The 14,549-nt window shown below is 34.5% G+C and overlaps 1 protein-coding gene across 4 annotated transcripts in view; it reads left to right on the top strand.

Annotated features, from left to right (window-relative positions):
• The window catches only part of MURE (ALBINO OR PALE-GREEN 13), a 162,542-nt gene extending 148,254 nt beyond the window's left edge, over positions 1-14,288 (top strand). For 2 of the 4 annotated variants that reach the window (XM_089826563.1, XM_089826566.1), the window contains 2 exons: positions 12,426-12,687; positions 12,783-13,171. In XM_089826563.1, the coding sequence (XP_089682689.1) occupies positions 12,426-12,444 (19 nt within the window). In that variant the 3' untranslated portion in view covers positions 12,445-12,687; positions 12,783-13,171. Of the gene's footprint in view, positions 1-12,425; positions 12,688-12,782; positions 13,172-13,800 lie in introns of those variants that run through there. The other 2 variants (XM_089826564.1, XM_089826565.1) reach the window with 2 other exon arrangements.
• The last annotated feature ends 261 nt before the right edge of the window (positions 14,289-14,549 follow it).

The raw sequence follows: 14,549 nt of genomic DNA, 5'->3' as shown, positions 1-14,549 counted from the left end.
TAATAACACTAAGAATATCATTTCGATTGGTAATAATTGATGATATAAAGTGTTATATGTCTATGAGGTGAAAGTTATGAAGCTGTAGGAGCATTCTTGATGAATAAAAACAATGACTAAGTGTAATCAGACACAACATCATCTCTGGTTTTACCCGTCCCAGGAGGCCAGGCAGATCATATTTTATGCTACATATCAGTTTGGTTGGGATATCGTCCAGTTGAATGTCTTGCAGGCTGATAGCAACCATATAAGCATCCTTCATCACATATTCTCCAGATTTGGGTTCCATCCATGTTATTGTAGTGGAAGGCTATGATTATAGTTTATATTTTACCAAAGTAGGTTACATGGTAGAGATCTCACGCAAAATTTCCTTCTAGATTTACAGTCCTTAGAAAGTCAGAAACTATGTTCGAGTTTTTTTTTTTTGAAACATATATATGAAGTACAATGATTTCACCAGTGGGTTAAGTGCATAGTCAAACAATTCTGAGTCAATATCCTTCTGACAGTCTGAACCAATGTGAGATGAAAGTGGCGATGACAGTATATGTTATGGTGGCAATCTCTTAGCATAAGGATGTATGAAAATATTCAGCACCATCATATTTAACACTTTTACGGTGTTACACAGCAAAGTAACAAGAATCGGAATCGGATCGGAATCGGCAAGGCCGAATCATATCGTGAATTGGCCATGAATCGGAATCGGATCGGCCATGAATCGGAAAATTTAAAAAACCCTTGAAATTTAGTGAGTAACTTATTTCATAAACCCTTTATCGCTGATTCGATTCACCGATTCACAAAAAATCGTTTGGCTTGAATCGAATCGCCAAATCATGTGAATCGCATGAATCGCCGTGATTCTTGGAACTATGTTACACAGGAAGAAATACAAATGCATTGATCATTTTGTGGGAGTTTCAGAATACCGTGTCTTGTTTAATATTTTGTTTTAAATGTTGAATCAAACCAATTGCCATTATGATTTGCTGAACTTTAAAGTGCTAACACACTAGTCAGGGCTTCATAGATAACTTTGTTGGGAATTAATATGTATGAGAAAAATCTTCAATTATTTGGATGTTGCTGCAGTGACTCCAAATTGAGCAAATATTCCAGGGAACAGAGATTAAATTACTCCAGCGGCAATAAGTACAAAGTTTTCATGTGCGAGCGATTCACTATGAGGGAGTGTCTTCATCTTCAAACAGCGATGGGGGAGTTTCTATTTATCAGATATTTATGTGGCACCAAGCAAGAGCTAAGACAAAATATGTAACTCATAACCAAGTGGAGGAAAAGAATGCACAACAGTAAAACTAAACTATGAAATGGGAAAGCTCAGCATTGGAACTCAGTTCTAAGTCACTAATCCGAAATCAAGGAAGGAAAACATTTCAAACTATCAATAAAAACTATCAGGCATCAAAAGTAGGAATAATCAAAGATGTGAATAATCATTTGAATTGTAAAATGTAAATGACATTATGTGAAGATGAAGAGATACCACGAAGGCTGCTAGGTAAATTTATGAATGGGTATTCAAACCTACTACACCATCTTCTTTGGAACAAACCATGTGTCATCAATATATGGAGCAAACAAGGAAGATGTGCAGCTACAGTTTGGATAATGTTACACATTCAGACACATCCAACACAGTGTTGCCTATAGGAAGCAAGGATTACTATAGTATATTTCAAACACACACAATGATGGAGATTATAAAAGTCTAATATATTTGAAATACCAAGAAAGAAGAGTCGAGCAGTGACAAGAAGGCTCCATATCAGAAGAGAACCTATGCACAGGAACGATTGCACAACCTAGTATTCATTAGGTGAAGACATCAATCTATGCTTCGAGCAACCACCGTAAAACTCATTGGGTCATTCCAGATTACCATAAAATTTGAAGAATAAAAAGACTTTAAAAAAGGATTAAGAAATTGTGCACCATTAGTCATCAAGGATGTGTATACGACATCTCTTATACAAGTCAAATTTGAATACATAGTCATCTTACAAAGTCTGATAATAATTGAAAATTTTAAACCATTTTGAAGGGGCAAACATCCAAATTTCTCCAATAAGAACACAATTTGCAATATAAAGACATAAGTTAATCGGTAGCTCCTATCTATGTTATACCTTGGATGCCATTCAGGCTGATTTAATAACCCATATAAGACTATATAAATGATTATGTAACTTAAATAATGCTAATATTGGCCAAAGTTGACTACCCCAATGAACAACTCCACCGATAACAACTGGGAGATCGAGCCTCGCAAGCACTTGATAAAAGCATGCGCACGTGCTCGTGTGTGGCTGCACCAACATCACGAAGATCATAAAAACAATGGCTGGATGAGAACACAAGCAAAATAACACTCAACTGAAAACAAGCTCGGAAGTAGGATGTGACACACATCTCAATGTAACATAAAAATGCAGTAGTGGTTGGATTGACATCCTACAGATAATCTAAATCCATGACCAACACCATGCTAAGAAAACTTGAGAAAATTGGGTGACACAAATCAATGCAAAAACCCCAAAAAACCAACATTGATGAAAATCAATGCAAATAAAACCCATTCAACCCATGGGTGAATGAACCACAAAAATCAAATAAAAAGTCAGGTTTGAAGATCGTATTAAAAAATGGCCAGCATTAAGGCGTGAAACCCCAAACCCCCATCCCAAAAATGAGGAAAATGCTCATACCCGACCAACTGGGTAGAGCTAGCAATAAAAAATGGAGGGGAACTTTAGTTCTCAACCTCCTAATATACAACTACCAGAAACGAAAGCAAAAACAGAGCTGAATTAACAAATCAGGATATAGACTTGATAAATTAAAATGGACAGTTTCAAAAGATTATTTACTTTGGTTAAAGAACGATATGATTGTTAATTGTGAAAAGTCACGATTTATTATAATATCAAATATAAATAGAGGAGAGATGAGATATTCAAACAAGACATATGTGGAAAATAAGCAATTAGAAGAACATTTGTACAGAGGGATATGGAGCTCAAATGTGACTTTGTAATATATTTTATTATTATATTTCAATGATTAATAAAAGTCCTTTTTTCTTTTTTAATTAATTAAATGGCATGAAGATTTAAATAGTAGTTGATTTGTCCTTTATAATCATTTTTTAATTCTATAAACAATTTATATCAAATAAGTGGATGAGGTCATCAATGGCATTTTAAACTTGATCATCGCAGATATTGTGAAATATTTGATTGTTTCCAATTTTGTGTTCAGTTTGTCTCACCAACCCCAGGAGTTAAAGTGAAATTTGGACTAGTTTACAATTGTGTATTATATATTTGATCTGTTACGTCTTGATCATTAAACTATTTATAGTTTTTGTGGATAGAACATTATAAAGTTGTACATTATAATCTTCATTGCAGTTGACTCTATTGCTCAAATAAGCTAAAGCACTCGTCTTTTTATCATTAAAGTATTGGTTTTATATTTGAAGCCATAAAATCTATATTTTCTATATCTTTCTTCTTACAAACCTCAAATCCATTGTCAAAACCTTATACAATTCATTCAATTCAAACACTCAACATTCAGTTTCATTTTAATTGAGTTCAAGGACTTTGCCAACAAAAGAACTCTCCAAAGCTTAAATTCACTTTAGGAAAGCTTTGAACCAAGTGATCAGGTTTGAGGAGAAGGTCTACCGGCCTAGGTGTAGCAGAGCCTGAAGTGTAGGGGAATCAAGGTGATTCTCGTTCATTGGCCATAATTGATTGTGGAATCTTATTGGACAAGTGACAAGCTCTTGGATTTTCAATCTGTGGTTTTGGGAACCAACACAACTAACAAAATTTTAAAGGTTTATTGGATGGATTTATAGTCAACTTTTCTTAATGGAGAACTTGAAGAAGTATACATTGAACAACCTGACGACTTTCCTTTGAAAGAAAAAGGATATGATTTGTAGATTGAAGAAAGCATTATATGGACTAAACCAAACACCTAGAGCTTGGTATGTGAGAGTGGACAGAGATTTGATCAGTTTGGGATTTGAGAAAGGTAATGCATTTAAGAAAGAATGAAGATGGTTTGCTGATTATTGTATTATTTGTGGATGATATCATTTTTGAAGGCAATGATGAAGCTAGCAAGATATTTTCAGAAGAGATGAAGAATGAATTTGAGATGAGTATGATTGGTGAGATGAAATATTTCTTGGGATTATAGATTGTTCAGAATAAGGATGGCATTTTCATATTACAAACTAAGTATCTAAAGGACTTGTTGACAAGATCTGGATTGGGAATTTGTAAACATGTTGGAACACTTATGGTGATAGGATGTAAGTTATCAAGCAAAGATGAATCTTCTAGTGTGTTACAAACAAGATACAGATCTATGGTTGGAGGATTGCAATATTTGACACATACTAGATTTGATATAGCGAATGCGATTGGAATTGTGGCAATATTTCAAGATGATCCTAAAGAAACACATTGTGCAGCAGTAGAAAGAATTTTCAGATATTTGAAAGGAACTTCAGATTATGGGCTATGGTATGACAAATCACATGATTTCACATTATGTGCATACATTGATGCAGATTGAGTTGGAAGTATAGACGATAGAAAGATCGCCAGCAGTGGAGCATTTTCCTAGGTAGGAAGATTGGTTTCTTCGCTAAGCAAGAAACAAGATTGCATTTCACAAAGTATAGCAGAGGCAAAATATGTAGCAGCAACAACCAATTTAATCAAATAATTTTGATGAAGTAAATGTTGAAGGATTTTGGAATTGAGTTATTGAGGCTATTATCGTACATTGTGATAACACAAGTACAATTAGCACGCCAAAGAATCCTGTGTTACATTCAAAGACAACACATATTTCAATTATCACTTTTTGAGAGAAAAGGTAGTAGAGAAAGAGATCAAATTGGAGTATGTTGGCACAAAGGAGATAGCAAACATATTTACAAAATCTTCGGCTAAGGATACATTTGAGTACTTGAGAGGAATGCTTTAGGTTATGATCCAACCTTCTTCTGAATAGTTGATGCAGAGATTGCATCACTCCAGTATAAATTAGAGCATTATTCTCTTGTCTGGATTGGATGCTTGATGCTTTTCCTATGGGGGAGTATTTGTGTTTGAGTTGAGTCATTAAGGACTCTTGGTAATGGTATTCAAATGTGTATTTAAACACTTGAGATTTTGTAGATTGGATCAAAGATGATTTAGAGGATTATCATAATGATACCCTTTGACATTGATGTTAGTGGGGGAGAATAATACATGAAAAACACCTTTTAGAGCTAATGTGGGAGAGATATATATTATACATTATGGGGGAGATTAGAAATGAAAAACTCATTACAACCTTTCTGTAAGAGAGAGATGCTTATACATTCATGAGCAACATGGTGGGGGAGTAAAGACAAATGAGGAAGAAATATATTTTGGTATTAATGGTACTTTGATGTTTTTCATCATATATTGCCATCAATGCTAAAGGGGGAGGTTGTTAGCATGAATGCTTGATGTTGCTAGAGGTATGATTGTATGGGGGAGATTGTCAGTATGTTAGAGAGATGATTGAGTGCATATGTGTTGCATTTATGACTTTGTTTGTCATTGATGTCAACATATCAGTTTTCTAGGCAGTTCAGTCAGAGTTGTAGAGGAACATGCGTTTGGCGAGGTTCGTAGTCAGAGAGCTATGTTTTACACACTTAGAGGGGAATTCAGGAATGTGTTATGATGTTGTGTCTATGTTTGTGGAATGAGATATGTAGATTTGCTTGAGTTACTAAAGATTTTGTGGAGACTACTCTTAGAGAGAATTTCTGGAAAGCGAGTATTGGTATTTGTGTCGTATCTTTTTGGTGAGGTTGAAGATTGTTCAACGGGCTTGGATTATGGTAGTAGACATCTTTAGGATGTTATGGTTAACGTTGCAGAATCAGGTGTTCATTTTGTGAAGATTTGTGAAGATTGTTGAGCGTGTTGCTTCTAAGAGGTTGACTATTGTTAATATCATAACGAGAAGTGTTATTTGCAATGTAAAATGTGTTGCAAATTCCTAGTTTGGTCCTATATTATTTGTTGTAAATTGAGAAAGCCTTAAGGCCCTCAATACTTGTTTTAGGACTTGAGTTTGTTTCCTTTGTTGTAAGTGTGATGTATGAATCAGTGATATCCAGTGTGGATGTTTATTGTTTATGGGAGCTTAAAATCAAAATTGGCTAAGATCAGAGCAGAGATTTGATGTTGTGGATGTAGTGTAAGCTTTGAAGGAATTGCATTGGCAAAGGAATTTCTATTTAGTCAGTTCATGCACTTGGATATGTTATCCTGAAGATTGCTTAATGAAGACAATCTTGAAGCAATTTGAACAGTGGGTTCAGTTGTCTTCCCATCAACTCCTAACAGGGTTGGTACATTTCCTAACAGGATTGAAATCTCTTGACAGAGATTAAAAGTCTCCAAACCGGGACTCATATGTACTAAATGTATTTCATTAGCTCCTAACAGAGTCTATCCTTTCACAAGGAACTTCTATATTAGTACATCATCTTTTGGGCATCATTCCCACCAAGGTTTTTCCTATGATCAAAGGTTTCCCTAGTTAACAAATCTTGTGTTATTGTGTATGGTTATCTTTCTATAGTTGTTGCATCTTTTGATTACATGTTTCAGATTTGATGAAGTTGTTAAAAACACATAATTGATTTTACCCCCGTCTTAGTTATATTGGTGGACTTTACTTTCTAATAGGACAGGGTAAGGTTTTCGGGAAGTGGGGGCTGTAGTGGCCTCAATTTTGGGATCACAGGGGGACATTGATAGGGGATGTTGGGGGGGGGGGGTGGGCCAGGGCAGGCGAGGTGTGTATATGCTATATAGTATACATGTGCTTAAAATGCTAGTTATGAAAAGATGTATAACAATATAAGAAAAAGATGTAAAACAATAAAATTGTAAATTAGAGTTACTAAATACTTGAACATTGGAAGTGGAACACTGGGCATTGGACAATACAATTTTAAATACTCGAATCAGCAAATGGAAGAGTTCTATTATATGATAGATGTCAAAACTATGAGTATCTCATCATAAAGATGATTACATCGAGTAGCATGATATGATATATCAAAACAAATACAAACTACAAAATCAAAATGCTAAGGCCTGAGCTGTACTGAAGGAGGTCTCTTCACTCTTCTCTTTGCTGCTGTTGCAAACACTTTGAAATCATTAAATGCATACAAGTGAAGCTTGATATTGTTTTGAAGAAATATTACACAAGAGATGGGCCCCACATACCCATAGGATTATAATAGAACCTATTAAACAAATTAAAAATCCTTTTTTAAAACTAAAAAATTGCACTTTATTGTGTCATGACGGGGGATGCCTGAGGGGTCGAGGGATGTGGTTTTGTTCCCTTGGCTCGTTTGGGGACATCAGGACATCCTTTCATTTTTGGCAGAGTGATGGCAATCTAGTGGCACTGACAGGGATGCTGGAACACTGTCCCCAAGTCCTCGATGCGTCCCCGTTCTGGGAATGTTGGGATTGGGAGGGGGGGGGGGAAGGGCATGTCCTTAGGTATATTGCATTTTTTAAATGATTAACTGATTTCTCTGTAACTAATCACAACTTTTATGATATATGATAATATCAATCTCTGCATATTATCTTCAATTGTTGTTTCTAATATTTACTAGATGATTCCATAAATAGGGTCGCTCCTCATATAGAATTGCTCCCCTTTTGAATGTCAATAGTTGTCTTAGAGATTACTTGATTGCCGAATTCAAATCTTTGAGTTATCTCCACTCCTAAACCATTTATCACTGTCTTATATTTTTTTTTATCCTTCTTTTCTTTTGTTCACTTTGTTTGTAATATGTTAATCACTGCATAATTCATATATAGTAATCCCTGCTTACTCCTTTTTACATTTTCTGCACTTCATTTAATATTATAATAACTGTTCCTTATGATTGCTATGATAATTCCATAGACAGTAAAGTTGGGCATTGTAGTCTTCATTTATATGTGAGTTTCTTTGTATGATTTTAAGGGTGATTGGCCCACAATAAGTAAATATTGATTTAAAAGTGTTTATAGAACTGGGCATCAAAGTAAGATGGATTTGGCCAGCCTTGTATATAAATTTGTGTCTGTCAATAAGAAATGGAGGTCAGCCAGAAATACTTCAGTATTCATAAAATTATCTTTAGATACCTTGCATCCATCTAGGCCAATAGATTAATAGGCTTGCCTTGAATGAGGAGACCTAAAACTTATTCAGGTGGGTCTTTGAACTACGAGTAGTGGCCTTTGGCTACTGAACAATTCTGTGCAAATTTATTCTGCTTTTTGTCCTTTAATTCCAAGAAGGATTGCTGATTTGTTCTGCAAATGCTTTACATCCCATCACAAACCCTTGTAACTTTAATGGTGATCTCACAGGCTGGCCAAATTGATGCTCTGATACCACTTGTAATGTCGTCTTTTGGGATCACCTTATATTTTTCCATGAATTGGATAGCTGAGTAACAATTAAAACAATGTTCCTCGGGTTGAATAATTCTAATACACAGGTCCAAACTTTTGTTGATCGCCACCTGTAATTAGCTTCAGGAATTCACATGCAAGTTTGTAAAAATATTTCTTTCCTGCAAAACCCAATTTGTATATTACATAGAGATATTCTTAATTCTGATTGAATGGGAGGCTGCAACAACACACTGTTATGTCCATAATTGCTCGGAAGTAAGCCACACCCTTTTGTTGATTCTCATTCCTTGAATCTGCTTTGACTTAGGTTTCAGGCTATAGTGGCCTGCCTTAGATATTCATGCTCACAATTAGGGCTTTGGAACATTTGCACCCAGAAACAAGACTGAATGGTATCCAATAAGGTTATTTGGAACCCACAATGTGATCTAATTCTTTCACATCCTGATTTCCAAGGTCGACCAAACACTTCTCTTGGTGCACCGACCCTTGAGAATGCTGAAAATGCTTATAAAAAGTTGTCTGAAGAGAGAGAATGACACTTGGCTAATACAAAAACAATAGTCTCAACCAGCAATGTGCCTCAAGCACAGAGTTCTTCCCACTATGACACCCAATAATGTTCACAATGAAGCTTAAGGGAAACATACAATCTTATTGCCTCTTGGTTATTACTTCAAAACACAACTCTCATTTGTGTTCATATCTCCAATGTCTTCAAAGATGCCTTCCTTCATGTTTACAGTTACACCGTTTGGTGTGAGGGTCAGATATTAATTACATTGAAGCTTTTTCAATTAATAATCATTGATGCCTTATTACTATTTTAATTAATAATAAAGACTTCCTTAATAGGAGTTGGCCTTACGCATGCCATCAGACTATTGCTCTATATATAAAAGTAGTAATGGTTGTTATGTCTTCCATCCTTAAATTTCTACCATAATACAAATTATAATGGGTGCCCCTTATTTTCACTAATTGGTACGATTATGGTCTCCAACAGAGCTCAGGACACTTTTAGCATATGAGAATTCTATAGATTAATTAATTGCTCCGGTCTACTCCATGGAAAGAGACATTACATACTGAGCCAAGGTCAAGTTGGAGTATTGAATATATGATATGATGTATTCTAGTGTGAAAAATAAACAATCTTATTTTGATGATTTAATGTGCCTCTAAATTTATAATTTGAGAACTAGTTCTTTGGATAAGAACTATTTAGATAGAGAAATGAAGGCTACATAGGTCTCTAGCAAATGTAACGTTTTTGTGGATGGAGGGTGAACATTAGATGTTGGCTATTTATTAATATCAAGCTGACATGTATGCAAGTTAATGGTGAGATTTTGTTTACAGTACATATTATAATATTTAATGAGAGGAGAACGACAATATACATTAGAGAGGAAAAATATGCTAAGATGATTGGAATGGTATGAGTTTCCATTCAAGGCTAAGATGTGACCTTCCATGATGACATATGTAATCTCTAGCAAATGTAACATTTTTGTGGATGGAGGATGAACATTAGATGTTGGCTACTTGTTACTATCAAGCTGACATGTATAAGTAAATGGTGAGATTTTGTTTACAGTACAGATTATAATATTCAATGAGAGGAGAACAACAATATACAATAGAGAAAAAAAACTGATGAGATGATTGGAATGGCATGAGTTTCCGTTCAATGCTAAGATGCGACTTTCCATGATGACAAATGTAATTGCACCAAGGAATTCAAAAGTTGCCCACTTTTGAAAGAGTCGTAAGAAACATCCTTATAGTAATGCAGTGGGTGAAATTGTTTAGATTATGAATGGAAGTGAAGAAAGATTTTTGACTTTTGTAGTTTCTTTCTATTCTATGTCTATATGCTTATGGTTAATTACAGAAATTTGCTAGGCTATGTAAGAACATATAAAATGTGTATTTTGTGAAAAACAAGATGCTATATAATTTACAAGAAGCAAAGGACTAATCAATTTTAGATAAGTCTCATAATGAGATTGGAAGTTCAATTTATAGAGTAATATAATAATTGGTGACTTATGGAAGGATTATTACCTTGATATGTTATGAAAACGTAAGTGTTTAGTGGACATGTTTGAGAAAATGTGTGTTCATATTCAAAAGAATTGAAGGTGTAAAAAGGGAAGGACTATGAAGGTTAGAAGGTTACTCTCAAGATGAAGTACTCCAAGAAACAAAGAAATATGTGAAGAGCCACTTTGTAGGATATAAAAATTCTTGGTTAGATAATGCAAGACAAACAAGTTTCAATCTCTATGCAACATCGAATGTGATTCTTCACATAGGATCAAGGAGTGGACTTGCAGATGAGGGGAACATTTGTCTCATATTTGGTACCAATTAGTTTTGAGAAGATGTGTGTTACACAACTTGATGTGGTGGTTTACGAATCCATATTTTGCCTTGAAGCCATTCTTATTGCATGAATTCAAGCAAAGAAAAGATGTCACATGTGATTGTTGAGGGACACTTTGTACTAAATATGCTTCAAAGAGCATATTTTGAAAAATTAGGTGAATGCTATGTTCCCCAAACTTGAGATAAAAAGTTAGGAAAGTATTGTGGCTAGAGATGCTCTATCTTAAAGGATTCAAATTGGTGGTGTTTGCATGTTGAGGGTTGGCTCATTCTTGTCTGTCTTTAGTGTAAGGTGTCATTTAGAGCTTATGGTGTTCATTCTAGGTACGTGAGATTGAGAGAGTAAATTTTGTTGTAGCTATTTGTTCTGCCCACCTTTATTGTCCTTCAATGTTTAGTGATGCTGATCTTAATGTTGACCTCTATCTTGAATTTTTCAATGGTCCCCATTGAGTGATACCATTCTCAATTGGAAATTAGGCTATGCATGCATATATGAATATTTATTATATTAAAATTACTGTTGAAAAATAGTAATAGAAATCAAATTGGAAAAAAAGATAGATAATAACTAAAACTAAATATAGTAAAATACAATGGAAAAAAAACTAAAAAAAAGACAATCCTCAGAGCTGATTACAAAAAGAAAGGTGCAAAACGAAAAAAATTGACAAAGGAAAAAGTTAAAAAAGGACAAAAGGTGGATGGAGAAGGGAAAGGGAGGTGGAGAGAGTTGACTAGGGCAGGGAATGGGTTCTAGTACAGTTAAGACATGATTTATTCATGGCCAAGCATGGGAAAACCGGTGTAACATTGTTGACACCAAATACTTAAAAAAAGAGTAGTGGAATTGCAGCATTTCACAATTTATTATGAGCTTTTTCCAGATCAGTGGTTCTATAGTCTCAGCCTTCATGAATTTTATTTTATTTTGAGCAATACAACATTTTATTGCCCCTCCTTGTGTAAAACATACTTCTTGACCCCTCTTTGTTATTGCTCTTTGTGCTGGAGCATCCTTTTTCGGCTCTAGAAGAGTCCCCTAGAAGCTGGAAGTAGAAAAATCACTCTTTTCATTTCAAATTCTGTTTCACTCTGTTGGGGATCAATTTTGACAGCTGTACATTCAATCTGTGTCATTTCTGCAAGTGCAGGTTCAAGTTTCGGCAACATGTGGGTTTGCCCTACACAGTTGGATTTAACCTGCAAACTCCAAAGTGTATTTGTTGATTTTATTTTTACAAATTTAATTTATTGTTCAGAAATCCATATGCTATTTTCCTTTTCATGATCTTTATGGATCATATATGCTCAACAAAGAACATAGTTTGCATAAAATTTGATAAGTTTTTTTAGCTTCAAATTATACACTTTATACAACCTTGAATGTATGTTGTGGCATTAAATCTTTTGATTAATCCATGCAGCAGATAATAATTGTAATCTCCTTCCTCTAATGTGCAAGAGGTGCTATATTTCTTGCAGGGTACCTGAAAGCTATTAGTATGAGATTTATTTACGTGTTGATGTCATGAAGATAACAAGGTTTCTTAAGAGAGATCAGCTTCATTCCTTTTCCAGTACAGCTGGAGGGATAGTTGCTGCTGAATGATTTCAATACCTTGGCATGGAAACTGTTTGAAGTAGGTATCATGTCAATGGAATGCCAAATTAGAATCTGTTTTCACAACTAATTGCAGATCATGGGCATGGGATTTTCGGAAGCAGAAACTATTGGAGCCCCCAGGTTATCCCTTACTCTTTTATGCTGTTTACATTTGTTTTGTTAAATATATTATCCTTCGATTCTAACTACTAAATTCTGTGTGAACCTTTTTCCAGTTGACGACGGGGCTAATTATCATTAACTCCAGGTATGTATAGCATCAAGTGGAGGTCTATTTTATGATTTATGATTTATTCTGTTTTTTGGCTTATGCATGAAGAAATTGCAATGTAGTTTCATTTATTGGAAGTTCATATTGAGGCTTGTGGTCTTTAATTTTTGCCACTATCTACTTTTCTACCCAGAAAAGACAATAAGTCACTTCATACAGGATAATATTTTCCATATTGCTTATGCTTTGAGTTGTAGTGTTTTTATGTTCCAACTCTTTGGATTTTCAATAATTTGTTCTGGATGAAAACAAGCATGTTAAATAAGCTAACTTCGAAATGCCATTTCATTGTATTATATTCAATCTTAAAATGCATTTTATTAGTTTTCGAAAGTTCTTGATGAACTAATGAAGGCTGCAAACGGTATAATTCTGTTGTGAAATATGGAATATAAAGCTGCTTTTGTTCTTTAAATGTCCTTTTCTTCTAGATACCAATTGCTCCCCGCTTTCTAGAATCTCACTTTTTTTTGTTATGATGGTTTGAAGAGATTGAATTCAGTAGTTGTAGAATTTTACCAAAGACGAAATTACTAAGCTCTAGCGATTAATGGATCACCAGTTTAAGGAATTGAATAGATTGCATCTGTTGAAGGGAATTATGGGATATTATATTGCAGGCCCCAGGAAGGAGCTACTCCTGACACTTCAGTTTTAGGTTCAATAACACTCCTTTTTTTCAACCAAATAACTAAACTTAGGAGCCTTTTTAAAACTAAGTGGGGGATATACTTTGCATTTACACCAAAGAAATGAAGTTTGAGTCTAGCAATTGAATGCAGAATACTTGAATAAGAAATAGTCTTTGCAGCAAAATCGTTCTTTTTAACAGTCTTATAAAGTAGTTAGTATAAATGCAGTTTGAGTCTAGCAATTGAATGTAGAATACTTGAATAAGAAATAGTCTTTGCAGCAAAATCGTTCTTTGTAACAGTCTTATAAAGTAGCTAGTATAAATGCAGAGAAACTCCTATTGAATCTATTAAGATACTGCTGGCAGGATGCCTCTTTTTCCCTACAAAAGGGCATGCTTTTACCATGCACTATTTCCACCTAATGTGTTGGTCGCAGATACAAAACTATCGCAACTAATGAGGTAAAAAGAGAACACATTTTACCTTGGATTGAACTAGTATGTGCAGAAAAGATTTTGCTTGTTCACTACGTGATTGATGTTAAGATTAACATGAGAATTTGGATTTATATTCTATCTTTACAGTACATAACATTTTTGAAAAATTAAGTAGTTAACAAGAGGAATGAATTTAAGCAGCTATTCTGTCGGAGATGAATGTTCAATATCCACTTCTTTAGAAGTTCTTTGTTTTTCAATAGACATGTTTGTCTAGTTTTGCTACGGGCCATGGAGGCCAAGGGTAGCTGCTAGAATGGTTGATACCTGACATTATGAAGTAGATTTTGCCTATTCACTATCTGATTGATGCTAAAACTAACATGAAAATTTGGATTTGCATTCTGATATTTATGGTACACACTAACATTTTTGGATAATTAACAAGAGTAATGAATTAAAGCAGCTATTCTGACTGAGATGAATGTTCAGTATCCATTTCTTTACAGGATTTTGTTTTGTAATAGACATTTTTATCTAGTTTTGTGATGGGCCATGGATGCCAAGGATAGCTGGTACAATGGTTAATACCTGACATTATTAAGTTGTTGCTGACATGAATTTTGGAAAATTTTCTCA

The sequence above is a fragment of the Cupressus sempervirens genome, chromosome 4 (assembly GCF_028749045.1).
Source record: "Cupressus sempervirens isolate cs-2001-9-10 chromosome 4, ASM2874904v1, whole genome shotgun sequence".
Taxonomy (NCBI): domain Eukaryota; kingdom Viridiplantae; phylum Streptophyta; class Pinopsida; order Cupressales; family Cupressaceae; genus Cupressus; species Cupressus sempervirens.
Note: the sequence above shows the minus strand (reverse complement) of the source record. Positions and strands in the feature narration are given on the sequence as shown.